Raw genomic sequence first — 27867 nt, 5'->3', positions numbered from 1 at the left:
AATGTCTAACCTAAAGCTCCCAGGCTGCAGATCAAGCCCATTACTTCTTGTCCTACCTTGAATGGACAGGAGAACAATTGATCACAATCCTCTTGGTAACAGCCCTTAACACATTTGAAGACTGTTCTTAAGTCCCCCCTCAGTCGTCTATTTTTCAAGACTAAACATGCCCAGGTTTTAACCTTTCTTCTTAGGACACGTTTTCTAAATCTTTTCTAATTCTGTTGTTCTCCTGTGGATTCTCCAATTTGTCCCAACCTTTCCTGAAGTGTGGAGCCCAGAACAGGACACAGGATGCCAGCTGAGGCCTCACCAGTGCTGAGTAGAGCGGGACAGTTACCTCCCATGTCTTACATGCAACATTCCTGTTAATACATCCCAGACTCCTATTAACGTTTTGCACACCTGCATCACGCAGTTGATTTATATTCAACTTGTGATCCTCTGTAACTCCCAGATCCTTTCCTTACTGCCGATTCCCCACTTTTGTAGCTGGGCATTTGATTTTTCCTTTCTAAGTGCAATAATTTGCACTTGTCTTTATTTAATTTCATCTTGTTGATTTCAGACCAATTCTCCAATTTGTCAAGGTCATCTCAAATTTCAATCCTGTCTTCCAAAGGGCTTGCAACCCCTCCTAGTTTGGTGTCATCTGCAAATGTTATAAGCATCCTCTCCACTTCATTATTCAAGTCATTAATGAGAATATTGAATAGTACTCAACCCAGGACTGACTCCTACATGACCCCATTAGATATGTCCTCCCATTTTGACAATGTACCAATGATAACGACTCTTGGAGTACAGTCTTTCAACCAGTTGTGCACCCACCTTATAGTAATTTCATCTAGACCATGTTTCCCTAGTTTGCTTATGAGACTATGCTGTGGGACTGGGTCAAAAATCTAACTAAAAGTGAAGATATATCACATTTACTGCTTCCCCCTTCCACTAGCCAGTAACCCTGTCTAAGAAGGCAGTTAGGTTGGTTTGGCATGATTTGTTCTTAACAACTCCATGTTGGCTATTCTTTATAACTCCATTATCCCCTAGGTGCTTACAAATTGATTGTTGAGTAATATGTTCCAGTATCTTTCCAGGGATTGAAGTACGGCTGACTGGTGTGTATTCCTCAGGTCCTCTTTGTCCCCCGTTTTAACTACAGGTACTATGTTTGCTCTCCTCCCGTCCTCTGGGACTTCCCCTGTTGTCCATGTATTCTCAAAGATAATTGCTAATGGCTCCGAGATTGCTTCAGCTAGTTCCATAAGTGCCCTAGGATGAATTTCATCAGGCTGTGCTGACGTGAATACATCTAACTTAACTTAAGATTTCTTAACCTGTTCTTTCTTTATTTTGGCCTGCATTCCTCCCCCCTTGTTGTTAATATTAATTATGTTGAATATCTGGTCATCATTAACCTTTGTAGTGAAGACTAAGCAAAGCAGACATTAAATACCTCGGCCTTCTTGATGTCATCAGTTATTAGCTTTCCTTCCCTACTATGTGGAGGTCCTACACTTTTCTTCCTCTTTTTCCTTCCGATAATGTATTTAATGCCTTTTATGTCCCTTGCTAGGTGTAACTCATTTTGTGGCTAACTGTTCTGATTTTGTCCGTATGTGCTTGTGCTGTTCTTTCGTACTCCTCCTTAGCAAGTCGTCATCTTTCCACTTCCTTTAGGATTCCTTTTTGATATTTAGATTGTTATAGAGCTCCTTACGCAGCCATATTGGCCTCTTCCTATTTTCCCTCCTTGCATCAGGATAGTTTGCAGTTGTCTCCGTGAGAAACTGCCAGCTGTCCTGAACTCCTTTATCCCTTAGATTTTCTTCGCATGGGACCTGACCTACCAGTTCCCGGAGTTTGTTAAAGTTGACTTTTTGAAGTCCATTGTCCTTATTCTGCTGTTTCACTCTTTCCTTTCCTTAGAATTGTTAATCACTTTCACCCAAATTGTCTTCCACCTTCAGATTCACTACTGGTTCCTCCCTGTTGCTTAGAATCAAGTCTAAACTGGCTGTCTGCCTGGCTCTTTCCTCCACGTTCAGAAACAACTTGTCCCCAATACCCTCCAAGTACTTACTGAAAAGTTTGTCTTTTGCCACATTACTTTCCCAACAGATGTCCGGGTAGTTCCAGTTCCACATTACTACCAACTCTTGGGCTTTGAATAGTTCTGTTATTTGCCTAGGAATGCCTCATCCACCTCCTCTTCCCGATTTGGTGCTCTATAGTAGACCCTTACCATGATGTCACCCCTACTTTATACCCTTGTTTTCTTTATCCAGAGACTTTCAAATGATCTTCCTCTCACCTCCTCCTGGACCTCAGAACAAGTGTCCATGTTCTAGGTGTATAATGCAAACCTCTTCCCTTTTTACCCTGCCTGTCCTTCCTGAATGAGCTACAGCCCCTCTTTACCAATAGTCCAGTCATGAGACTTATCCCACCACGTCTCTGCTGCCAGTTAAGTCAGAATTTAGCTCATATGCTAATATTGCCAGTTCTTCCTGTTTGCTCCCCATATGCCCTGCAGTTGTGTACAGATGTTTAAGATGCTGAGCTGATTCCACCCGATTTCCCACTTGTTGCTCCTGTGACCCTATTGTAACTACCTGTGTCCCCCTCTCCTCGTGTCTTTGCGGAGCTGCCAGGCCAGGGCTGTGTTCAGCTCAGGCCCCTGCACAGTGCCAGGTCTGTCTTGGGCCCATCCAACAGACGACCTTCTCTGGTGCCCAGGTGGTGATGCTGGATGAGCCAACGTCAGGAATGGACCCAGCCTCCCGCAGGGCCACCTGGGACCTCCTCCAGCACCAGAGGAGCAGCCGTACCATCCTGCTGACCACCCACTTCATGGATGAGGCAGACCTGCTTGGAGACCGCATCGCCATCATGGCCCAGGGCGAGCTGCAGTGCTGCGGGTCCTCGCTCTTCCTCAAGCACAAATATGGTATGGAGAGGCCACCTTCTCCCTCACTCCATCTGCCCAGAGGAGGAGGGAGTTCCAGGCCTCATGGGGGTGCTGCAGGGCCTTTCTGCTGGGAAGGGGAACAATGTGGGGATGGCTTTAGCCAGGGTCCATGAATACCCCTGCACCCACAGGACTCAGGCCTGGATCAACCAATGTGCACTTGCACAGGGCCCCTAGCTTCCCCTCCACGTGACAGGTTTGGCACAGCTGCCTGCCCCTCCATCCCGTGACAGACGGGATCCTGGCCCAAACCTGAGTGGCACTGTGACTACTCGCTCAGATTTGGCCCAGCTGCCCCATCATCTTGACAGAGGGGGACTGAGGGAAGGAGCTGGGCCCAGTGCCAGGGGACAGGACCCACCCCAGCAGGTTGAGTGCAGGGTGGGCTCTCTCTCCCGTCCTCCTCAGGCCAGACGTAGGGTTGCGGCACTGGGCTGGAGGCAGGGGTGCTGCTGCAGGTGATAGGTGCCCCCTCGGTGGTCTAGTGTAGCGCACCCATGGGCTCACGAGGTTACATTCACCCTTGGAGCACTGCTGTCAGGCACCTTGGGGAGGGAGAGACTCCAAGGGCGAAGGGATGATGGGACTAACAAGAAAACCCCTGGTCGTTTTGTATTCCTGTTCACTCACTCACTCCCCCTGCCTGTTGCCATTCTCTCTCTTCAAGATGTCATCTGCCCATATTCCTCATCATAGGTAAGTTCATGCAGGATAAGTCCATAGGTGTCTATTAGCCAAGATGGTCAGGGACACGACTCATGCTCCACGTGTCTCTGAGTGCCAGATGCTGGGACTGGATGACAGGATGGATCACTCGATAATTGCCCAGCTCTGTTCATTCCCTCTGAAGCACTGGGCACCAACCACTGTCGGAAGAATCTGAGCTAGATGGCCCATTGGTCTGACCCAGTCTGGCTGTTCTTATGCTCATATGTTTTTCGAGATACTGCAGGCACCGTGAGGCTGGGAGGGTTTTTCACTCCTTCTGGTGCTGGGATTCCTGAGGGTTCCCTGCTAGATCAACACTATCCGCTAGTCCCTGGGGTCACGTCCACCAGCTCCCAGCTGAGTAGGGCAGGTGAGACTTCCTTCAGGTCCTGTCAAGGTGCCACCTGGCATTAGGTCGTAGAGGTCCGTGTAATGTGACATTAGGCTGGGCCCTATCTTCTCCCCAGCAGTGAGAGGCTAGGTATGCCGTGGAAGAAATTTTCTTTGTGACTGGTGCCGTTCTGTACCTGGTCTCCTCCAGGTGCCGGCTACCACATGGTGATGGTGAAGGAGCCATACTGTAACCTCGGAGAGATCTCCCGCCTCATTTGTCAGTACGTGCCCAATGCCAGCCTGGAGAGCAACGCCGGGGCCGAGCTGTCATTCATTCTGCCCACAGAGAGCACACACAGGTAACAGCTGCTCTTGGCAATTGTCATAGCTGCCTTCACTGCTGTTTACATGGCTGTGTGCCGAATCCGGTGCTAAGCTGCAGTGCCCAGGTTTCTGGCAGTACTGCCACACACGAGGCCTGCCAGCAGTTAGAGACCTTAACTATGCTGCACTGCTCAGTTATCCAGCAAGGTGCAGGAGGAAACATGGGCCAGTGGTTAGGGCACTAGCCTACAACATGGGAGCCTGGGTCCATATCTTTGCTCTGTCCCAGACTTCCTGTGTGACCTTGAGCAAGTCCCTTAGCCTGGCCAGGCCGCAGTTCCTATCTGTACAATGGGGACAGTAGCTCTGCCCTGCCTCCCAGGGGTGCTGAGGGTAGATGCATTAAAGACTGTAAAAGCAGCAAAGAATCCTATGGCACCTTATAGATTAACAGGCGTTTTGGAGCATGAGCTTTAGTGGCTGAATACCCACTTTGTCGGATGCATGCATTAAAGACTGTGAGTTCCCCGCACACTATGGTGATGGGCGCCAAAGAGGTACCTAACATGGACAGAAATCCAGACGAACTGGGCAAACTGTCAGTAGCAAAAGCAATGCTATCGAGCGAAGGGCTGCTTAGAGGAGCAGAGTTACCTGGTGGTTGAAGTGCAGGATTATGACCCAGGAGACCTGGGTTATAATGGTAATGCTGATGCTGATTCCCTTTGGGATCCTGGACAAGTTCCTCAGTTGTTCTGCTACAGCATTCCCAAGTGCCAAACAGGGCTTCTCCCTGGATTGGCTAATGGCGTTCCTAGGATGGAGGGTCTCTGGTACACCCCAGCTATTGTATCTAGAGAAGACAGACCAGACTGCCTGACGTGGGACATACAGATCGCTCCTCAGGTGCACAGAAGAGAGGCTGAGGAAGCAGCTTTGCTGTGTAGCTCTGTGCTCAGTGCAGGAGCCCTCGGCCTCCGTTTAGGCAGGGTAGGGCAGAGCCAGAGTGCTCCTACTGCTGGGGGGAGATCCCTGCTGTTCCCAGACGTGCTGTCGCTAACGGGCAGCGGGGCTCAGTTGCTGGAGGGCTGCTTGGATTGTAAGCTCCTCGGGGCAGGGACCGTGTTGTTGCACAGTGGGGTTAGTCGCCATGGGCGCTACAGGGATATAAACAGTTAAAACTAATAGTTAATGCTGCTGATTAGCGTTTCCAAAGGGGCTTAGTGAAGCTGCAATGAGATGACCGTGCGCTTGGCAAACCACCCTTCCATTGCAAGGCGGGCAGGTAAAGAGCTGAAAACCTGCTCCAGAGCCAAAGCATAGCTGAATGCAGGATCTGCACAACGGAACCCAGGCTCCTTGGCTCATGCCAGCGCTTGGCCAGTGTCTGGACGGTCTCTTTGCCCTTAGCTGACTTGATTCCCATACATTCCTGTCTGCCTGAAATCCTGACGCTGGGTGTCTAGGGCGACACCTGCTGGTGAACTGCTGTTCTGCTCCATCTTGCTTCCCTTCACCCTCTTCTGGTCCATTAATTGAACGAGCTTGTCTGATGTCAAGCCATGCAGAGGGAGCTGTCTGCCTGGCACCCTAATGGACGAGTGTGGCTGGCTATTGCCTGGCCTCTGCACAGGAAAACTGGAGAACCGGCTTCTAGCAAGGGCCAGAATGCAGCTTCTAATTCCATCTCTGTCCTGGCAGGTTTGAGGCGCTGTTCACGGAGCTGGAGCAGAAACGGGAGGAGCTGGGGATTGCTAGCTATGGTGCCTCTGTCACCACTATGGAGGAGGTCTTCCTCAGGTGAGTATCACGCGATGAGCCGTTCGGATAGCCAGCGGGGAAGGCTTGCACCCCACTCACTAAGGGTGGGGTCTCCGAATACGAGCCCCTGTCAGCAATATCTGTTTCAGTGCAGTAACATGATGAGTGAACCCAATCCCCTTCCTTGTCCTCTCAGGAAAGTTTCCAGATCTGAGCCTTGCAGCGGGGCTCTGAGATCAGCATAGCTTGTGGGAGGTGGACATGTAAAACCTGTACTGAGAACAAGGGCACTCTAGGAACCTCTAAGGAAACAACTGAACCCTCGTGGAGTTCATGCGTCTCTTACACGACTGATCACTGAGATTTAATGTAGCCCTAACTCCTGTCATTCATAGTCAGTCACAGAAGTCCAGAAGGGACTCGGCTGATCGCCAGTTATCTCGGCAATTACTTCAGCATCCTGGCACTCAATTTTTTACATTTTTCACCTCTGTGTGAGTCATCAACAGTGTTTGAACCCCCCAGCTCCACAGCACAGACTTCTTCCACTTCAGCTGTAGGTGTCAGTGGTGGTTAGGGCACTGTGAAGTTGGATTGGGAGGCTCTCTGGAAATGCCACTTGAGTCAGCATGTGATTGGCAAGAGCCGCCTTCAGTTTTCTTAGATGTAAAGGACGAAAAAGAAAAGCAGCATTCGCAAGAGCTCCTTGGAGCCCTGAAAGCTCCTGGACCAACATTTCCACAGTATAAAGCCTTTCCACGAACCCTCTTCCTCATGGCTGAACTAGGAATGAATAGCTGAGAGAGGGATATGTGGGGAGATGAGTCGATCAGGCAAAAATCTGAATGAACCTAGGCTGGGAAAGGACATGTGGACTGGAGTTCAGCTTGTCCATTTAGAACCCTGCATGGTTGTGTGGGCTCAGGCCAATCTGTAGTGTAAGTTGTTAGCACTGACCCACGAGTCTCCTTTGTGTTAATGTAGCAGCATGAAATTCAGTCCCCTGCGTGACTTCCATCGGCTGCTTTTCATTGCGTTTCAGGGTTGGCAAGCTGGTGGACTCCAGCATGGATATCCAAGCCATCCAACTCCCTGCCCTGCAGTACCAACACGAGAGGCGGTCCAACGACTGGGCCATGGATGACTCCAGCAGCCTGAGTGGAATGACTGACATGACTGATGATAGTGGGGCTCTGATCACGGAGGATTGCTCCAGTATCAAACTGAACACGGGGGTGAGTGCTCTGTCAAGAATGTCAGGGCACAGGGAAGGCTAGAGAGTGTCTCCACGGGCGTGGTTGGGGTCTGGAGGGAATTGTCGTATTCAGACAAAGACACAAGGTTGGGCAGGTAATATATTTTATTGGACCAACTTCTGTTGATGAAAGAGACATGCTTTCCAGCTACACCGGGCTCCTCCTCAGATCTGGGAAAGGTAATCTGTGTCATAGCTAAATGCAAGGGGGAACAGATTGTTAAGCGTAGTAAGGAGTTAACACATGTTGCCGGAGACCTTTCAAGATGAAGTGGGCATTTAACAAACACTGCAATCATATGGCAAAGCAGGGTTAGTGGGTTACAGGTTGTTGTAATGAGACATACAACCAGTGTCTCTACTGAGTCCATGATTTTCAGTATTTACCAAAGTTATGAATTTAAGCTCCCAGGTATGTCTGTCAAAGGTGTGGTGCAGGTTTTCTTGGAGGATGAGGACTGAGAGGCCAGATGTGGAGCGATTGCTTTGTGAAGTCTTCTCCCATGAGTGATGGAGAGTTTTTGTCTTCTATCATTTTTCTGTGTGAGTTCATCTGAGAGCACAGTGATTGGCTGGTTTCACTTGTGTAGCTGTGAGGCAGGTCAGTGTCAGATCCCTATTTTACATGTGGGAAAACTGAGGCACAGAGCGGTGAAGTGACTTGCCTAAGGTTACACAGTGTGTCAGTGGCTGAGTCAAGAATTAAAACCAGAAGTCCTGATTCTAGTCTCCTCCTCTGACTCTGGATTCCCACTGCCTCTGATTTCAAATGTCCAGAATTGCGATCTGAACTGTGTCTCAGTCGCTCTCCTTCTGAAACCTCTCTGATTCGACTGGCACTAGTTGCTGTGCCAGGGTTGAGGTGTATTGGAGAAGAGGCAGAATTCCTCCATAGCGAAATCACTGGATTGTATGCATCTTAAGCCTTTAACTGGGAAGTACAAGAATTCCTGTCTCCTTTTGAGATGTCCTGATCTTACTCTTCTCAATGTTTAACACTGAATATTTCAAGCATTCTAAAGGCGGATTTCCTCTCTCTGGCGTCTTTCCTTTGCTAGGTGGATTTTGTGCATTAAATGAGGGAATAGCCACTGCAGCCCTTTTAAAAGTGCATTAGATCTAGAGGAGAGACAATGTCTGTTGTTGGACCAGCTGCTGTTGGGTAGAAGGGACGAGCTCTCTCAGGCCCCTTAACACAACTACAACAGCCCTGCAAGTGTTATGTTTAAAGGGTCACTTTCAATTGAAAGAGATGCAAATTATCTAATATTTTCCCTGCCGTTGGTCCAAGTAGCACGCCTGTGCCTAGCACTGAAGGCGATTAGTGGACACAATCTTTCTCTTGCTTTGTGCAGCTGCAGCAGCACCCTGTATGCAGCCTGTGTGTCTCCACATTCTCTTATTTCTCTGTGTGTATTTCACTAAGCTACAGGGGAGGAGAGAAAAGACAGACAAGGTGGTTGTAAAACCACAAAAACTGGCTGGAGCCTTGAGGGTAGGGGTCTGGAGCTACTCTTCTGAACACGGATCAGATCTCAAGCTGACAGCGTCCTGTTCGTTAGCTGCAGATTGTTGACCTTGCCATCAGAAGTCAAGTTGTTAACCCCCCATAATCTTCTTACAGGCTTTGCTGGAAGCCAGCATCGCTAGTGGGAGCTCTGATGTGAGTCCAGTTAACATGGTCTGGGTCAGGAAGGGCCTAGCAGGGATGGGTTTTAGCATGCTTGTCCTGCTGGGCTGTCTGCTGGTGTCAAATTAAAACCTCCCCTTCCCTCTCTCCCATCTCAGTTCTACCTGTGCTGCCAGCAGTTCTATGCCATGTTCATGAAGAGGGCAGTGTACAGCTGGCGCAACTGGAAGATGGTGGCAGCGCAGTTCCTGGTGCCTCTGATTTTTACAACCCTTGCTCTGGTTGTTGCCAAGACCTTCCCCGGGCCGAGAGATTCCGCGCTGCTCAGGCTGACGCTGGACCCGTATGGCAAGACTGTTGTGCCTTTCTCTGTCTCCGAGGCATCCAGGATCTCCCCAAGGCTGGCGGAACAGTATGCAGCGCTGCTGGATGCCCAGGGCCAAGTACCCCTGGAGGTGCTAGGTAGGTCAGGCCAGGGACAGGGCTGCTACTCTGGAGGGGTCATACGGTGTCAGGCCATATGTAGAAGAGCTGCTGGTTGCCTGCTCCAAAGTTCATGAGCAGCTAGAAGAACTGAGCAGAATCAATGTGGTGCAGCCAGCAGACACCGGGGAAGTCAGATTCCAGCCTCACTGTATCCTGAACGGCCTAGGTAGTGCAGTACATAGGTTATTCCTGACCCCGTCCTGTTAGACCATTTCGCTAAACAGGCATGCTAAAGACAGAGCTCTACCTTAGCCTCCCAATTTCCACCTGCCTTTCAACCTGGGCACTTCTGGGAGCTAATTCTTTTTGTGGAACTCCGTTTTGGCCTCTGTATTCACTGGCTTTATGTTCTTAATATAAGGTGCGCATATTAATGCTCATTAAATGTATCCAGGTCTGCGTATGGTCTGCTTATTTTCTCCATATTATTTCTCAAGGTAGGCTATGCAGGCTCTTAGCTAGCCTCTGCAGTCTGTAAGACATGTAGATGTTTGTCTGCAGATGCATAAATGTTTCCTGGTGTAGATGAGAACAGGGGTTAAACTTAGTGCAGCTTTCCCAGACTCTGCATGCGTGTTAACTTAATTTAAAAATGTGTTCGCTTTCAGAATGCTGTGTTAAACTCAAGCACATCTTGCTTCTAAACGAGGAAATCTGGCTTTATAGGAAGGCTTGGAATTGCTGTACAGGCTGTCCCATAAACGGCTCTCTTTGAATAACCCTTCCCCAACTTCGTTAGGTTTGGCCCCCAGGTGCCCGTCTGTATCTCTCTGACATGCTTGCACTATTGGTAGACTTGCTATTCTATTTCTTCTGTTACATTAAATAACAACCTGTAGGTTCATCCCTTAGCAAGAACTCTGGATGGCGCGATCCTCTTTTGACTTAGCTCAGCATAGAAGTACTAGCAGTATCTATGCTCCCTTCAAAGGGCATTTCAGTTTTATATTAAGCAAGCAGCCTATCACTGATCAGATCTATCAGTTGCCTGTTGTGTGTGTCCTATCCAAGCCCTGGAACTTTGCAGAGCCATGCGATATGTTCTGAGTTTTGCCTGAATTAAAAAACCACCAACACAAACCTAAGACTCACCCGCCAGTGTGGCATGTGATTTCTTTCCGTGAGATTTCTTTCCATGAGGAGCATGCCAAGCCTTGCACCTAATTCCCCTGTCAGGCTGTATTAGAGCTGGACTCTGAGGTGTGGAGCCTCCCCTGCTCCCGTGGACTTCTGATGGAGTGTGGTTGCTCTTGTGCATTGCATGGGTATGAGCTGGGGTCTGTTTGTAATAGCGAAGTGGGTGTGCTTGGCACAGGTGACTTGGAGGAGTACCTGATCTCCCGAGCGGCGGAAGAGGGCGGAGCTTTCAACGAACGTTATATAGCAGCTGCTTCCTTCGAAGAGGTCAAAAACCGCACGGTGGTCACGGCGCTGTTCAACAACCAGGCGTATCATGCCTCCGCCACTGCACTGATGCTGGCAGACAACGCCCTGTTCCGGCTGCTGGCTGGACCCAATGCTTCCATCACTGTCACCAACTATCCCCAGCCCCGGAACATCACAGAGACAGCGAAGGACCAGCTCATGGAGTACATCCAGCTTTCTTACTACTTGCTTTCATGCCAAGGGTTAGGGGCCCAGATCGGCAGCTGGAGTGAATAGGCCTAGTTCCATCCAGCCATGCTAACTTGCACCAGCTGAGGGTCCCGTGCAGAATTTCCCAAAACTGAGAGTATTATCCCAGGCAAGAGCACAGGCCTGGGAGTCAGGGGATCAGGGCACTGTTTCCAGTTGTGCTACAGACTTACTGCGTCACTTCACCCAAGGTCATGTAAACCCAAATAGTCAAAAGTGGGTGTCTCAGTGGCTGAGTCTGTCTCTAGACACCTAGAGCCTGGTTTTCGGAGGCACTGAGGGCCCAGGATTCCAGCTGTGGTCGATGGAGCTGACGAACACCTCAGGAAGTCAGGCTGTAGGTGTCTAAAGGCAGGTACTTGTCAGTGGAGATGCCCACTTTCAGCCATGTTGTACCATGCTTGTCTGTGCCTTGACTCCCCTCTCTTCCCAGAGGATCATGCTGCTGATGTCACAAGGGAGTGTTAGGGTTAGTTGATGGTTGCCAGGTGCTCTGAGAGTTGTGGCTAGAGGCGCTGGGTTACTACTGTAGTGCTCATTCATTTTTATTTCACTTACATGTTGGGCATGGTTTTGGCTCCCTTGAGCTGAGCCAGGCTTGGACAGGGGCTGCTCGAGCTCTGCTGCCATCTTGGCACACCATGCTCTTCCAGCCCATGGCTCCTCTCCACAGGCAAAGCAGCCTGCCATTGGTGCTGAATTATGTGATGGGTAAAGGTCCAGCCAGGGGTGAACTGCTGCGGCCCAATCCTGAGTAGTGCAGAGTGCCTGCAGTTTTTACTGAAGTCTATGGAAGTTGCAGCACCGCTCAGGATTTGCCCTTTGGTGCAGCAAATGCTGAACACATTGCAGAGCAGATGTTGCACCAAGAACGTCTCCCTGAACTGTCCATCTGCTCTCCAGGCTGGAGCACTGGGCTCATTGCTGCCTAGAGTGACTGAGAGGGAGCCCAGGGGTGGGTCTGGAACATGGTCAGGATCCCATCTGGCATTAGGTGAATCCATGCTGGGGGAGGGAATAGCAATAGGCCATACAGCCGCAGTAGTTCAAGCTTGGTCTGTGTGCAGCCTATGGCGTAGTCTGCAGCATGAGTTAAAATGCTCAGTATTGCTCTGGTGGGATTTTCCCCCTGCTAACCAGCTGTTTTAATGTTCCCTTAGAGGCCAGACTGGCTTTGCCATTGCTATAAACTTGCTCTATGGGATGGCTTCCTTGTCCAGCACCTTCGCGCTCCTGCTGGTCAGCGAGAGAGCCATCAAGGCCAAGCACGTGCAGTTTGTCAGCGGAGTCTACGTGGCCAATTTTTGGCTCTCAGCCCTGCTTTGGGACCTCATCAACTTCCTCATTCCCTGTGCGCTGATGCTGGTGAGCCACCACTGACACGTCCCTGGATTAGAATCATAGTAATGTAGAGCTGGCTGGGACCTCGAGAGGTCGTCTAGTCCATCCCTCTGCACTGTGACAGGCCCAAGTAAACCTAGACCTGCCCTGATAGGTGTTCGTCCAGCTGCTCTTAAAAACCTCCCATGATGGGAATTCCACAGCCTCCCTCAGAAGGTTGTTCCAGAGCTTAACTCCCCCTGTAGTCAAAAAGTTTTTCCTAATAGCTAACCTAAATCTCCCGGCTGCAAATTAAGCCCACTGGTTCTTCTACCTTCAGAGGAGTGGAGAACAATTGATCACCTTCCTCTTTATAACACTCCTTAATAGATTTGAAGACTGTTATCAGGTCCCCGCTCCTCCCCCCAGTCTTTTTTTCCTCTTGAGACTGAATGTGCCCAGGTTAACTTTTCCTCACAGAGCAGGGTTTCTAAACCTGTTATCATTGCTCTCTTCTGGACTCTCTCCAGGTTGTCCCCATCTTTTCTAAAGTTTGGTGCCCAGAACTGGACACTCAACTCCAGCAGAGGCCTCACCAGCGCCACACAGAGCAGGACCATTACCTCCTGTGTCGTACATACAATACTCCTGATAAGGCTCCCCAGAATATTAACCTTTTTCACCCCTACATCACGTTGTTGACTTGCATTCAATTTGTGATCCACTCTGACCCCCAGATCCTTTCCAGAAGTGCTGCTGCCTAGCCAATTATTCCCCATTTTGTAGTTGTGCATTTGATTTTTCCTTCATAAATGAAGTACTTTGCACTTGTCTTTATTGAATTTCATCTTGTTGATTTTGGACTAATTCTGCAGCTGTGAAGGTCATTTTGAATTCTAATCCTGGCCTCCAAAGGGCTAGCATCCTCTCCACTCCATTATTCAAACCATTAATGAAAATATTGAATAGTACCAGACCCTCGATTGATCCCTGTGATATCCCACCAGCAACACACTCCCAGTTTGACAGCGAACCATTGATAACTACTCCTTTGAGTATGGTCTTTCAACCCCTTGGGAACCTATCTTATATCAATTTAATGTATGCCACATGTCCCTAATTTGCTTATGAGAATGTCATGTGATACTGTGTCTAAAGCCTAACTAAAATCAAGATATATCATCTCTACTGCTTCCCCTTCCCTGCTCCTTTCCACTGGGCCAGTAACTTTGTCAACTCCCATCCATCTCCTATCCTCAGGGCCCATCTTATTCTAGTAACTGTCTCTAGGCACAGCAGGGCTGAAGATGGCTCCCGAATGGCCAGAAGCTGTAGGAGGTGCTGATGTGGCCAATACCATGTCATTTAGCTCAGTGGCATGGCCTGGGCAGCTCTTTATTTGCCATAAACTCCTTGAGCCTCTTCATGAGTGATGCAAACTGGTGGATTGCATGATCTGGTGATGAGACCTGGATCCACTGGCCTGATGTGCCTCAGTCTGCCTTTGTGACCTTGGGCAAGTTACTGATCTGCCTTGTCACTCAGTTCCCCATCTGTAAAATGGGGATAATATTTCCCTGTCTCTCCAGGGGTTGAGGATAAATTCACTGATGATTTCGAGATGCTCAAATGTCTACATGGTGCCCAGTGTTGTAGTCTGGAGATAGATAGAATGGGACCATCCCAGCTGGATCCGTTATTGTCTTGATTACTCTAAAGGACCAAAAGGGAAAACTGCATCTCTGGCCTACAGTAATCCTGCTGGAAAGACTTGTGGTGGTGGTGGTGAAGTGTAAACAGCGTTGCTTTACTCCCAATGTCTTGATCTATGCCTTCTTCTAAAAGGAGAATGTTGTCTTACCCTGGTGGGAGCTGGTGAGGTTGTGCAGAGCTGGGGGCTCCATCAGACAGCTGACTCTGCCCAGGCCCCGGAGGGAGCTGGCAGTGTGTGTGAAGAGTTAGCTAACAGCTTAACAATGCTGCTGTCTGGTCTGTTCAGATGGAGGCTCTATGGGCCGTGATCTAGAACAGCTCACTTCTCGTGTTGGTTTTCCTCTCAATGTCGTCTCTAAGGTGATATTCCAAGCCTTCGACGTGAAAGCTTTCACCCAGGACAGCCACCTCGTCGATGTGATGCTGATCTTCCTGCTCTACGGCTGGGCCATCATCCCCCTCATGTACCTACTCAGCTTCTTCTTTTCAGTGGCATCTACGGCCTACACGCGCCTCACCATCTTCAACATCTTCTCGGGCACAGCCACCTTCCTCGCAGTCACGATCATGAGCATTCCAGGTAAAGGGGCTGCCCTCTGCCTTCCTGACAGAATCCCCATCCCCCACCCCCTGTGTCTCGTAAGGATGCTGGCATGATTTGTCCTCCAGTGGAAAGAGGTTTTCCTCAGTTCCTTTGCTGGGGGATCCTACAGCACTAATTGCTAGCAGGGAGATGAGATCTCTGCAGATTCGTTCCTCCTGCCATGCGCTGCGGTGCCAATTCATTTTCCCTCCTAGCTTTGTAAACTCTGAAGTCTTGGCGCTGTGTTTTCTTGGCAAGACAGCAGGTTCCATCATTGAAGTCCGCCCAGCTGATCTTGTTTCTCTTTCAGAGCTGGGCCTCGTGGACCTGTCCAGAACCCTGGATAAAATCTTCTTGATTTTGCCCAACTACTGCTTGGGTCAGTGCATCAGTGACTTCTACCAGAACTATGAGTTCATTCAGTTTTGCACCTCTTCCGTCGAAGCCATCATCATCTGCAAAGCATTCAGTGAGTGTCCCAGTCACTCCCTGCTCAGCTCGCCAGCCCACGACTGTCCAGCATCCCTACGCACCCTGCAGTAAGATGGCACGAGCTGGTGTCCATTGCAGACTTTTCTGAGAGGTGTTGGGAGTTAAGGGGAGAGAAAGGAACATTTCTGACATTCCAGGGAACTTGAATTACAAATGCTGCTCATCCCTCTGTATCATTTGGTGCTATTGAGTGCCTTCATGGTGCAGTTGTATTCCTGAGGCTCGGCTCCCTCTGGGGAAACCAGTGCAAAATGGCTGGTTGAATTATATTTATTGACTTGGCATTTGGGCTCCTGGGGAGCTGGAGAGCAGATTAGAATCTTCATGGTCATCCAGAGCCATGGTATTGATGGGCCAGGCTCAAGGGGGACAGAAGAGTTCAGGGGAGGAGCTTGGAGAGAGGTGAAAAATACTTGAAAGCTTACTGGTGTCTTTGATCCCTGATGTGTGAATGCACAGCAAGGGCGAAACCTTGTTTCTCTGGGCCTGGCTTCTACAGTTAGTGTTTCTTCAGGACACCTTAGCGTGGGAAATCTGTGTGTAGCAAAGCGAGACTCGCTGGTGCCGTACTTCCTGCTGTTGTCCTGGGAATTAGCTTGAGTCTAGCTTGGAGCGCCCTCTGCTGGCCGGCAGCTCACCTGCCTCAGGCCTCTGTGTCCCTCCCAGTGCCCCTTACCTTGGGGTTCTGCCCCAGCAGTATCTCCACTCTCTGGCCCTCCCCTACCAGGGGAACCCCCAGCCCACTACACCCACCTTGCCTCAGTGGCTACTGCCAGTCATCATCTAGCCCCGGCTCACTGGGGCAGACTGCAGTCCGTAATGGCCGCTCATCATTGGCAATGATAGGACCAGCTGCTTCTTCCTATCCCCGGGCTAAACCTCTGCAGCCCCAGTAGCTCTGTAGGCCTTCACCAAGGCTTGCAGCATGGGGGTTTACCAGGATGGAGCTCTCCAGCTCCTCTTGCCCTTTTCCCCAGCACTGCTCTGCTTCAGGTACCTTGCTCCCAGGCAGCCGGCCCTTCCCGCTCCAGGGCTAGAGTGAGACTCCTCCAGCTACTGGCCCCTAGCCCTCTTATCAGGGCCAGCTGGGCCCTGATTGGGTGTGGCCCCAGCTGTGGCTGCTTCCCCAGTCAGACTAGCATGGCTGCTTTTAACTCCTGTTCTCCAGGAGTGGGGCAGCCACCCCGCTACACAGTGGATCCAGCACCTTGGGGTTCCACTCCTGCCCTTGGATGGTGGAGCTGAGAAGTCTGTTTGGAAAGCAAGAAACGAGGAGATGGTTAAAGGCTAATGGGGAGGGGGAAGGGCACAGTGGGGGTGGGGCATTCGCCTTTTACCTCAGAGGAACTAGGTTAAAGTCTGGACAAAGAATGAAGAATCCAGTGGTCTTTGTGTGGGTCCTCATGGGCATCTTTCTGCATCACCAGATCCTTGCCAGTTTGCATCCTCTGGGGTGTGGCACGGAGGAGGGGCACTGGCCCAACTGTGGGGGGGAATCCCCAGCTAGGGTGCAGCAGGTTGGGGGGAGGGGGCCACTGGCCAAGCTGGGCAGGGAGGCAGCTACATTCCCTCTGAAAACATAAAAGGGTGAATCTTCCCCTCCCACCAGAGGGCCGAATGACTCACCTCTGATTTTTTTTTTCTCTCTCTCTCTTCCCTCCCCCGGCCCTTCCAGATATCAGTTACCAGACGAATTACTTCTCATGGGAGACTCCAGGGATTGGGCAATATCTGACCTCCCTGAGTGTCCAGGGCGCCACCTTCCTCCTCCTTCTCTTCCTCATTGAAACTAACCTCCTCTGGCGACTGAGGACCTTAGTCTGCGGCATCTGTAGGAGGCGGAAATGGGTGAGCTGCTGACTGCGCATTGTAGTTCCAGGCCTCCTCTACCCCCCACATTCGTTCTCCATGGTCTGTGCCCTTTTCTTGGCTCGTACCAGCAACTGTCCTGTTCATGGCCCCGTCTGCCAGGTTTGGCATGTGCCCCTGGGCACGAGCATGTGCAGCAGGAAGTCTGCCAGGCCCAGCATTGCAGGGCATGTCTGTGTGCTTGGGGTCCTGTACAGACTCTCCAGGTGGTCAGGATTGACTCTGCTGATGTCAGGGAGGTGACACTGGTGTAAGTGGGAATTGGGCCCATTGGCTCTTGGGGTGATGATACAAATTGGAGACGGCCCCAAAGCGCTCAGTTCAGATCTGGTCCCGATTGTCCCCGAGCGTTTGGGACCATTGGAATTGGGGGATGTGCGTTCAGTTCGGGGGCGTTTGCATCAGGCTGGTGTAAGGAAAGCCCCCTAGAGCATGAGTTAGCAAGTCCAAATCTCAACGGAGCACGAGGCCTGTGAGAGGTGTAGTCATTGTGTTGGAGCCCCAAACTACCTGCTCTTTGCTCTAAATCCCATCTTCTTGCTGACTAAGGGCAGGAATAATCGGGTGCTAAAGTGCTCACAGCACTGGTCCATCTGTCCGCTGAGCATGCGGGTTTCTCCTCCCCCTCCCCCTCCCACCCCACCCTGATCAGGGCTGTGTCAGGCGGGGGCAGAGAATTGTTCCTAGAGTCAACTGGGCAGAAGGGTCAACCAAGGGCGAGGGGGCGGGGTTGGGGAGGAGACTCCAGGGATCAATCCTCAGGTTGGCTTGGTGGGAAGGTACATCCAGGGTGTATCGGAACATTGCATTTCTTCATGTTGGGGGCTTGCCCTCAGTCAGCCCACTTACCTCTGCCTATAACTCCCTCTGGTTCTACCGACATAGGCAATGCTTCTGAACAGGATGCCTGTGCTGCCGGAAGACCGGGACGTGGCAGATGAGAGGAAGAAAGTTTTGGAGTCCCCACCAGAGCTGCTGTCATCGCTGAGCAGCCCGCTGGTCATCAAAGAGCTCACTAAGGTGAGCTGGAGCCCAGGCACCTCACAGATCTGATTCCTACAGGGCTCCTGGGTTAAAGGGGATGGACACGGATGGTTTGTGCCACTTCAGCTTAGCAGGGGAGTTTCGGGTCTGGATTTCAAGGTTCTCTAGGAAAGCCATGCAAGGGAACATTTGCACAGCCTCTGGCCTGTGCATTTGTTTGCACAGCAGCAAAATCTGGCCTTTCTTCCGCAAGCACCCTCAGCAACTTGGCACAAATGCCAAGTTCCACAAAGCCATATTCACCCTGGTGAGTGGTGGTGCTGACTGGGGTGAAGAGTGGAGCTGTTAGTCCTTGGAGCGTCCTGTTGGCACGTCCATGGGGAGGAATTAACAGCACAGTGCCCAAGGAAAGCCCTGGGCTTCCGTGAATGTGAAAGGATGCGCTCATGCTTGCCATTTCCCTGAGTGCTTGGATAAACACTTGTCAGGAATGGTCTAAATAATATGTAGTCCTGCCACGAGTGCAGGGGCCTGGACTAGAAAATCTCTTGAGGTCCCTTCCAGTCCTACGATTCTATGCTACTGAGCACTGCACACTAGGGCCCTGTGCACTGGCTGCCATGAGACAGGGGCCTGAGCCCCATTGCTGCTCACACGCAGGATGCCAAATGCCCACGTTATGGTCAGCTTCCCTCCTCACACTGGGCACAGCTGTGGTGGGCAGGGACCCCCTGCTGGCGTGGGTAGGAGGTGGGGATCTAATTCTGTGTTCCCGGCCCTGCATCAGGTCAAGGGCTTGGATTTCATTTGTCTCAAGGCTCTTGGGGTCCCCTTCTGAGCCCTGTCCCTGAGTATCCCCTGTGGAGTCCAACGCCCAGTCAGGAAGCAGTGGTAGTGCATCTGTGGCAGACAGAGGCAGCCCAGCCTCCCTGTGATGAGTGCTTGCTCTCTGCATTCTCCCAGGTTTATAACAGCAGTGAGTCCCTGCTAGCTGTGGACAGAATCTCCCTGGCTGTCAACAAAGGGGAGTGCTTCGGCCTACTGGGCTTCAATGGAGCTGGCAAAACCACCACCTTCAAAATGCTGACGGGCGACGAGAGCATCACCTCGGGGGATGCCTATGTGGACGGTCACAGCATTCTGGCCAACATCAAAAAGGTACTAAACCCCAGCGAGCGAAGGGGCAAGGCTGGGGTTCTGCTGCCACCCGTGGCGGGCGCTGCTGGAGGGGCAGGATGGGGAGAAGTCTTGCTTCAGCGCCCTGTGTTTGATTCTCAAAGTGCATGATGCTGCTTCTGGCTGTGTGCATGTGCTTAGCAGCTGTCTGCCTGGTACAAGGAAGGGCCAAAGCAGGACTTGGGGTGCTGCGCTGTAGGCTGATGTAATAATGATCCCAAGGTGCTGCTTTCACGTCCAGCCAGCCTGCTCCACTGAGTGAAATCTGGTTACTTGGCATGCTGGCCCCCTCTGCTGTAACGGCAGAAATCAAACAAGTTTAACACGTGGATAACTTCAATCACTCTTTGAAGCATGCCAGGCACAGTACTCCAAGTGCGTTAAGCTACCCAGCATGAGATGGGCTGCTAAAAACAAGCATGCATATTAGGGCTTGTCATGGAGACTCATTGCGTGGCAAGCCAAGATGTAAATCAACAGCGCACTAACTGGCCAGGTGGACAAAAGTTCTGTGGTGCACTCTGACTACAGTAACTTAGCCCTGCTGGCAATCGCAGCTGTTCTCAGCCTTTGGAGAGAAACAAAGGGCAGATGCTGGCCTGCCTAGACAGTCCTGCTTGCTGAGGATAGCTCTGTAGAGGTCGGAACTGTGCAGCCTAGGAAAACCCCAGTCCGGCAGGAGAGAGACGCAGGTCACTGCCCAAGAGAGGTGATGGCTGAGAAGCCAGAAGCCTAGAGCAGGTGCCCTCTGTGGACCACAGTGGGAATGCCTGTACTGTTGGCCTGCACCATGACAGATCTGGTGTGGGATCTGTAATGCTGTGAATTGCCAGCAGTTACAAGTTCTCACACAGCTCATTTATTCTTAAGGTGAGAGTCAAACAATAAAAACTTACACACTTGCTAATGACCTCACCAGGGATCACCCTGTCTCCAGCAGGGCTCTGGCAGGAGTCAGCCATTCGCACCACTCCAGAGGGTTTTCTGTGGGTACAAGTTCATAACAGCCTTAGCTCTGACCCAGAACAGTCACCTGGTCAGGTCATCTATTTCTTTACACATTTCTGGCCTTTGATGTCCAGTCTGTGGGAACAGGGGATCAGCAGGCAAAGGCCCTTAGAACGGAGCTCCCAAAGGCTGTGTTCTGGCATAACCAGAGGTGAGGAGTTTGCATTCCCCTCCCCCTAGACATTTCCCAGGAAATCCACATCAAAAGTCCGTTCTCCGCTGGCATGTTGTTAAGTGTAGTCCTTATATCCTCCAATCCTCCTTACATCTCATCTCCCACTCGAGGGTACAGACAATCCCAACCCACAATAATCAATAAATTGTGCATTTAGTGCAGTCGATGCCGAAGTTACTTAAACTTAATTCAGTGAGGTTTTTCAAGAATGCTGCAGGAAATTGCCATATCTGTCACAATTTCTGTTTAAAAGAATGGTGGGTACTCAATGGAGTTGTAAGGCAACACATTTAATAAACCTAGTTATAGGAAATGTTTCACGTAATGCATAACTAGCTGGTGAAACTCATTGCCACACAATGGGATTCAAACAAGTATTAGACCTTTTATGGCTAATGAGAACCTCTGCAGTTAGATTTGAGAGGGTTAAAATTATTCAGAAGGGATTGAAGCCCTGATACTTTATGGAATAAAGTAGCTGCTAACTGATGGGGAATTGGTGAGAAACACCCCTATGGATAGGCTGTTCCATCATGTTTCTTTACCTTCCTCTGAAGTAGTGGGTGCTGACCACTATGAGACTGATAATGGACCTGTAGTCCCTAAATGGGATGAGCTGGCCTTTGTCTGTCCATCTTGGTTCGCTTTCAGGAAACTAATGATGTCAGCCAAAGCAGCAGCGTTTCCCTTGTTCACTAAGCATCTGGTAGCCGTGCAGAGAATCCTGAGAATGGGCCATGATCATTTAGGTTCTGACACATTGGCGGGTGGATGCCAATACATGGTACTGCTGCTCCAGGCGTGTTAGCAATTCCTTCCCCAAAACAATCCGCCTTGACATCGGGGATTGGTTTTGAGGGCTCTCCTTGAATGCTGACAAAGTTCCAATGAGGTTTTCTGTGTCTGTCCCATTCCCTGCATTAGTTTGTTCTTCTCCCTGTCTCTCTAACCCCTGGCAGCCCCTCTTTGGGAAGCGACAGACACAAGGAAGCACAGTGCCCTCTGCACAGACACTGAATCTGCACGGCTGGCTGCAGAATAAAACTGGCTAGGAACTTGTGATCTTGTTCTTGTCATGCTGAAGCGGTGCTGTAGCTAGGTGTTCATGTCCCTGGGCTCTGGTCTGCAGAGGGTGTTGGTTTGGGAGAGGGAACACAGAGGTAAGACCTGGAAAGCTACCCACCAGAAACTAACGCAGGGGATCAGACCATAGGAGTCTGGCGCAAATATCACTCTTGCTAGCGAGGATTTGGAGAGCAAGATACCAGATGTTCTGTACAGAGAACACTTTGTGTGGTGCCCACTTGAGCTCTCTGAGTGACCAATTTCTCCTCTTGCTTATTGCCAGGAAGTACGTAGAGTGTAGCTTTCTTTCCTGGTAGCCACAGCCAGCTGAATTGAGCCACCCAAAGGGGATCTGAATAGGGTAGTATGGGGTTGTCAGGCTAGCAGCTCAGGAAGCTTGTGTAGGAATTGGCAAGCAGCAGCCACCCATGCCATGGTTAGCTAGCCATCCCTACATAGCTAGCAGCTCTGTGACTTCTCATGGCTCATCCTACCAACTGGTTAGAAGACCCTTTAGTCATAAGACCCTTTCATAGGGGGGTGTCTGTCTGTCTATCTGGAGACCCAGTACGTTCAGGGCTGTTTGTGGTTTGAATCTACCCACTGATGTAGTTAATGTAAAACAATTAGTAGTGGAGGGAGTCCTTATGGCAAGAACAAAGCTCCCCCTGCTGGTGATCTCAGTGAAATGAGCCCCTCGCTCTTGGTTTATTTTCTTGGCCTTCCTTTGCCCCAAGGTCCAGCAGCGGATCGGCTACTGCCCTCAGTTTGATGCCCTGTTGGATCACATGACTGGGCGGGAGACACTGAGCCTGTATGCCCGGCTTCGGGGGATTCCCGAGCGCTACATCGGTAGCTGCGTGGAGAACATGTTGCGAGGGCTGCTCTTGGAGCCCCACGCGGACAAGCTAGTGAGGTCCTACAGGTGAGACAGAGACCCGGAGGCGTTCTCTGCCCAGACACGCCTCTGTGGGCAGGATTGGAAACCTGAGTGCCTGCGGGAGCCTGGCCTAGTGATTAAAGCTCAGGGCTGGGACTCAGAAGATTGAAGATCTAGTCCCAACTTTGTCACAGGCTTGTTGAGAGGTTTCGTCCAGCCTCCCTGTCTCTGCCTAGGCTTCCCCATCTGTCAAATGAAGAAACTTTCCCTGCCTGAAGGGGCTGTGCAGGTAAATGCACCGCAGGGCACTGAGACACAGGGTTGTGCCAACTATTACCTGTTACAGCTGGGGGAGTGGGGGTGCGGCGCAGGCGCCTGGGAATGGTTCAAGGAGATGCCCCAAGCCCCAGGCTTGTCCCCACCCCCCGCCGTAGCCCAGACAGCTCGGCATCCCCTAGAGCCATGCACGATGCTCTCCCAGCATGGCTGTCCCAGAGCTGGTTTCAAGGTTGCCTATCTTTTCGGCCCTTCCCTTGCAGCGGCGGCAACAAGCGGAAGCTGAGCGCCGGCATTGCCCTGATCGGCGGGCCTCCTGTGATCTTCATGGATGAGCCCTCCACCGGCATGGACCCTGTAGCCCGGCGCCTGCTCTGGGATGCTGTGACCAGGACACGGGAATGTGGAAAATCCATCATCATCACCTCCCACAGGTGGCTGGCACCCCTTTCCTTGCTGGGATCCAGTGGGGACGGGGAGGAGCGGGGCAGGCTGGTTGGGAGGTTCCCTGCAATGGACTAGCCCTTGCTCCCTGTCTCCCAGAGCACCCGGCTGTATTGCACGGGCAAGTGTTCGTGACACCTGCTGAATGACTATTGCAGTGGTAGCAGTGCACAGTCCTTTGCAGTGTAACCCGCTCAGCTCTGTCCGTGGCGTCTGGCCTGCGAAGCAGGGACAGGGAGGGGTAAAGAGCAAGTTCCTGTGCCTGGCCCCAGTCCCAGGCATCAACACCCCCTGATGCTCCAGCATGGTCGCTTCTGGGTGCTGCCTCCTTTCCATGGCTCTGTTCTCCTCCCTGCAGCATGGAAGAGTGTGAGGCCTTGTGCACCAGGCTGGCCATCATGGTGAATGGGCAGTTCAAATGTCTGGGCAGCCCCCAGCACCTGAAGAGCAAGTTCGGCAGCGGATACACCCTGCTGGCAAAAACCAGGGCCGAAGAGGAGGGCGACGTGCAGGTGTTCAAGGCCTTTGTGGAGAAGATGTTTCCAGGTACAGCCCCTCACTGGGACACAGCCCCCGTTCATGTCGGGGAGCCCTGGGCGTGGGGCTTGGCAGTGGGCCCCGTTTGCACCCAGGCATGCGCATGTCGCCTGCAGTCTCCTAACTCAGCGCTAACCTCTGCTTGTCTCCCGTAGGGAGTGTCCTGAAGCACGAGCACCAAGGCATGGTCCATTATCACTTGACCAACAAGAACCTCAGCTGGGCACAGGTGAGGGCAGGCCAGAGGCTGCTAGCGTCTGGCCCAGGCCAAGCCAGGCTTCTCCCTTTCCATAGCAGACACAGGAGGTGCTGGAGCAAAGCAGGGAGTGAATGGAGAGACCTAGGTGCCGTTCCAGCTGGGATTATCCATCCATTGCAGCTGGGCTTTGCTTCAACACGCACATCCCCCGGACCACTGACGTTCCATTTACTGGTGTCTGTTTAAAGGGACGCTGTCCGTTTGAAATACAGGCCATCGGAAGTAATGAATTTAAAAATAGCTTCAGCTCCTCTCCCCACCCCCACTCCCCATGCTAATATTTCTGCCTTTTCCTCTCGCAAGTCGCTTTTTAAGCTGATTTTTGTCCCAGAGCAGATGGGTAATTGGAGGAGTCACTATTTCAGGAGGTCTTTAAATCTCTCTAGAATAGTTAGGATGAGTCAGTGGTGTCCCCCACCCAACTCAATGCTGTGACTGGCACGTGGTACCCAAAGCTGCTACAATAAAGAAATACCAGGGTATGTGGGTGCGGCCAAAGTCTCTGCTAGTACTGGGCTGTGCGTTAGTGGCTGGACTCTGGGTGCCACAAGGGTTGTAGCTCTCCCCCTTGAGCAGTGCTGGGAGGTGGATGATCACAGTCTTTGGCCTCTGGCTTTGGCTTGGGCAAAATTCCTCCCTTTCTGGGGGCTTTTGAATTTCTTTGGACAAAAACAGTTGCCCCGGAAATGGCCAAGCCAGCATGCCTGGGCTGGAGGTTGCTGAGCTCTGCTGTGCAGCTCAGAGGGAGCAGTGCGGTGGGCGGGGCATCCTCAGGGCAAGTCTCTCCAAGGCATCTGCTGTCCACACCCCCTGCTGGTCCTGTACATGGAAACCTCTGCTTCAGTGTAGCTGACCATCTTGAGTTAGAGGTGCTTCCCCCATCCCTCTCTCAGCTCTCACCTGCCGCTTGTCTCCCCTTCCCCTATCCCTCATCCCTGAGCTCTATGTCCCCCTCTCCCATGCCTGCAAATCTCCTCCTCTCCGTCTCCACTGCAGCCCTGGCTGCCTCTCCCTTCATCTCTTCTCACCTGGCCTGTTGCAGCTCCCAGATCCAGCATGTCCAAGGCTTCTAGAAGCATGACCCTGTCGCGTACACCAATAGCCCCCACCCCTTCATTTCTCTTCCCTCTTCTCCTGTTTGCCTTGGACTTGCCACCAGCCTAGCCCTTCAGGCCATGTCTCTGCTTCTGGTGTGAGAGCATTCTCCTCTGCAGCTCTCTCCATCTGGAACAGCCTCAGTCTCTCAGACATGCTCATTCTCTGTCTTTTGTCAGATCTTGTCTGAAAGCCCCTGTTCCTCCTTCCCCGTCGCTCTGACTCACTCCTGGCTGCCTGAGCCGCTTGCTGAGCTCGAAAGCACTGGGGGATGCAGTTTGCATGAGCTGCGCCGTGCAGATTGTCCTGGCCTAAGCTGCTTGCCTTGGGTTTTGGTGAACTGTGCAACCCAGTTGCCTCCGTCCCAGGGACGTATTCTTTAAACAGGGGCAGACCCTTCACTAAACACCCTGCACCCTGAGCCCCAGCACCCCCGCGCCAGGTCAGGACAGTCAGACCCAGCTCCTGTGGAAACTCATCCACATCTGCCATTTGACCAGCAGGTGGCACCGCAAGCAGGGTTCTCTTCCGGTGACCCCTGTCAGAGTGCAGCGTTGCCTGGGACCTGTAGCCAGCTCTGTGTCATGGGATACATGCCGAGGCTTGTGTAGATAGAGATGCCTGATCTGACCTCTCGCGTAACGCACTCCAGAGAGTCCCACCCAGTTACCCCCCCAAGCCCAACCACGTGGAGTCACCCGGCCTCTTGTGCTCTCCCCTCAGGTCTTTGGGGCGCTGGAGAGAGCCAAAGAGAAGTTCCACGTGGAGGATTATTCCGTCAGCCAGATCTCCCTGGAGCAAGTCTTCATGAGCTTCACCCGCTTCCAGCACTGCACAGAGGAGCGAGGGAAATGAACAGAGACCCACCTGCCCTCCTCCTGGACAGACCTGCTGCCTATACATAGTATATATAGAGACAGTAATTTATAATATCAGCGTGTGTCTTAAATAATGTATAAATGTCAGAAAGTTTTGACCAGGGTGTGTTGGGGGGGGGGGGGGGGGGGGGGCGGCATCCTGTCTGCTCCTCAGTGCAAGGGTCACAAAGAGCATGTGGATGGGGGTGTGCGAAGCACAGACGGTGAAGAAGCTCACCAACTGCTGCCTTTTGAGGAAATCTCTGAATTTTACTCCCCCCTTCCCATCTTCAAACCAGCTAAGAAGAGGACGGTACTCAAAGATGGGGAAGCAGCCAATGGAACTACAGAGCTGCTGGAGTCCAGTGCTCATCTCTGCACCATGGCTACTCTACTCAAAGGGAGGAATCCATGTATTGAATGATTGGGGGGGGCGTTGGTTCAGAGCTCCCCTCTGGATCGGTGTCCTTGTCACCGATCCTTGCACACGTCTGTGTGGGGCGCTGGCAGCACATGCCTGAGTGTGCGAGAGACCGTCATTCTTCAACATTCACTCCCTTCCATAGGCACGGCATCAAAATGCAGGGGACAGGGGCACCAGCACAGAGGTGGGCACCTGATCCTGCTCTTTGCAGTTGCGGGCAGAGTCTCTGTGGCTTTGCAGGGAGCAGGATCGGGCCCCATGCGTCCTTCGGGAGGGCTGCTTTGTTCCGCGCTGGCAACAGTGTGAGACAGGTTTGCATTGTAGATGAGCATGGGAGGAACTCTTCCGGCACCATTCCAGAGGGTCCCCTCGCTAACGTGCCACATCCCTGCACATGCCTTATCTGCACCTGGCTTTGGGACTCATCCATGTCGAATTGTATTCCATTGGGCTTGCTGGGATCTAAGGGGACACTGTCACATAGCTTAGAGCCAACACTTCACTCGAGTCACTGGGATCTGTTGAGGATTATCCTCCAGGAGCCCTTGGTGTTTAGATGGAAAGAAGCAAATAGCCACTGTTCATGCAACAGGCCCTGCCAATGAACTTTCCATCCATTCCACGGGGGCAGGGGTAGCAGCTGCTAAGGACAGAGCTGTTCACTTTCTCTCTTTAAGCCTCCTGTCAGCCTGTCCTATTCTGACTTGACGCTGGGGAGAGCCGGGTTCCGTACCAAGCTGGGCTGCAGCGATGGCATGCCGTCCTGGCACACAGCCATCAGCATGAGGCATGCTCTGTGTTGGGAGGATGCAAGACCCCACCGCCCAGGGAGCAGCTATCGGATACAACAGTTGCCCTCTTCAGAGACCATCCTGCCTGCTAACGAGTGAAGGAGTCGTGCCGGCATGCACTCACAGGTGCTCTGAGTTCACTGCATGGCCTTCACTTACATCCTTCACAGCCAGCATTTAACAACAGTTCTGGGCTTCCAGGGGTAAACGCCTGCCATGCCCAGCACTGGGGTTGCAATCCACATAGAGCGGGCGCTTATGTTCTAGAGGGGCACCCTAGAGAACAGTCTGTGGGGACAACCCATGGCTGATGCGCTGCAGAGCTGTCCGGGAAGGGTCTGGATCTGTAGTATAGACCCCGTGAGATGCTTGTGGGCATGGTTGGGGAGAGGCTTCCCTGGTGCATGGTCCAGACCAGGGCAGTGAAATTACATTCCCATCTGTCTGTGTCCCCTCCCCCAGCGCACATGCCCCACAGAGTAAATTCTAGGAGTGCGGGTAGACTATCCCAGTAATGACTTAATGTGGAACAAGGGAACCCTGTTGATCCTATTCAGTAGGTTTGGGGTGCTCCAGGCCACCCCAGATCCCACCCTGAGGTCAGCATGGGCCTGTCTGTGCCAACGGGCATGGCATTTGCTGTCAGACTTGCACAGCACCTGCTGCAACGAGCATCAGCTCAGCACTGAGCCCTGCATATGCTGCCAGCTAGCTCACCAAAAACCACCCTGGGAGGTCGGAGACATGCCACTGAAAAGGGAAAAGATCCTCTGCCCTTGTAAGGCTGCCTGTTGGTGGAAGGCCCCTTGCTGT

General features: G+C 51.8%; 1 protein-coding gene across 1 annotated transcript in view; it reads left to right on the top strand.

Moving 5' to 3' along the window:
- ABCA3 (ATP binding cassette subfamily A member 3) overlaps window positions 1–25912 on the top strand; it is an 85596-nt gene extending 59684 nt beyond the window's left edge. The window contains exons 15-31 of the mRNA XM_050968051.1: window positions 2743–2953; window positions 4224–4374; window positions 6041–6139; window positions 7143–7335; window positions 9144–9447; window positions 10787–11060; window positions 12267–12471; window positions 14500–14719; window positions 15033–15191; window positions 16890–17062; window positions 17969–18103; window positions 19031–19225; window positions 22229–22416; window positions 22911–23081; window positions 23450–23637; window positions 23784–23857; window positions 25706–25912. Coding sequence (XP_050824008.1) covers window positions 2743–2953; window positions 4224–4374; window positions 6041–6139; window positions 7143–7335; window positions 9144–9447; window positions 10787–11060; window positions 12267–12471; window positions 14500–14719; window positions 15033–15191; window positions 16890–17062; window positions 17969–18103; window positions 19031–19225; window positions 22229–22416; window positions 22911–23081; window positions 23450–23637; window positions 23784–23857; window positions 25706–25837 — 3072 coding nt within the window. The 3' untranslated portion in view covers window positions 25838–25912. The remainder of the gene's footprint in view (window positions 1–2742; window positions 2954–4223; window positions 4375–6040; window positions 6140–7142; window positions 7336–9143; window positions 9448–10786; window positions 11061–12266; window positions 12472–14499; window positions 14720–15032; window positions 15192–16889; window positions 17063–17968; window positions 18104–19030; window positions 19226–22228; window positions 22417–22910; window positions 23082–23449; window positions 23638–23783; window positions 23858–25705) is intronic.
- Window positions 25913–27867: the final 1955 nt, after the last annotated feature.

This window comes from Gopherus flavomarginatus, chromosome 9, assembly GCF_025201925.1.
Source record: "Gopherus flavomarginatus isolate rGopFla2 chromosome 9, rGopFla2.mat.asm, whole genome shotgun sequence".
NCBI lineage: Eukaryota > Metazoa > Chordata > Testudines > Testudinidae > Gopherus > Gopherus flavomarginatus.
This window is presented reverse-complemented; position numbering and strand designations above follow the sequence as displayed.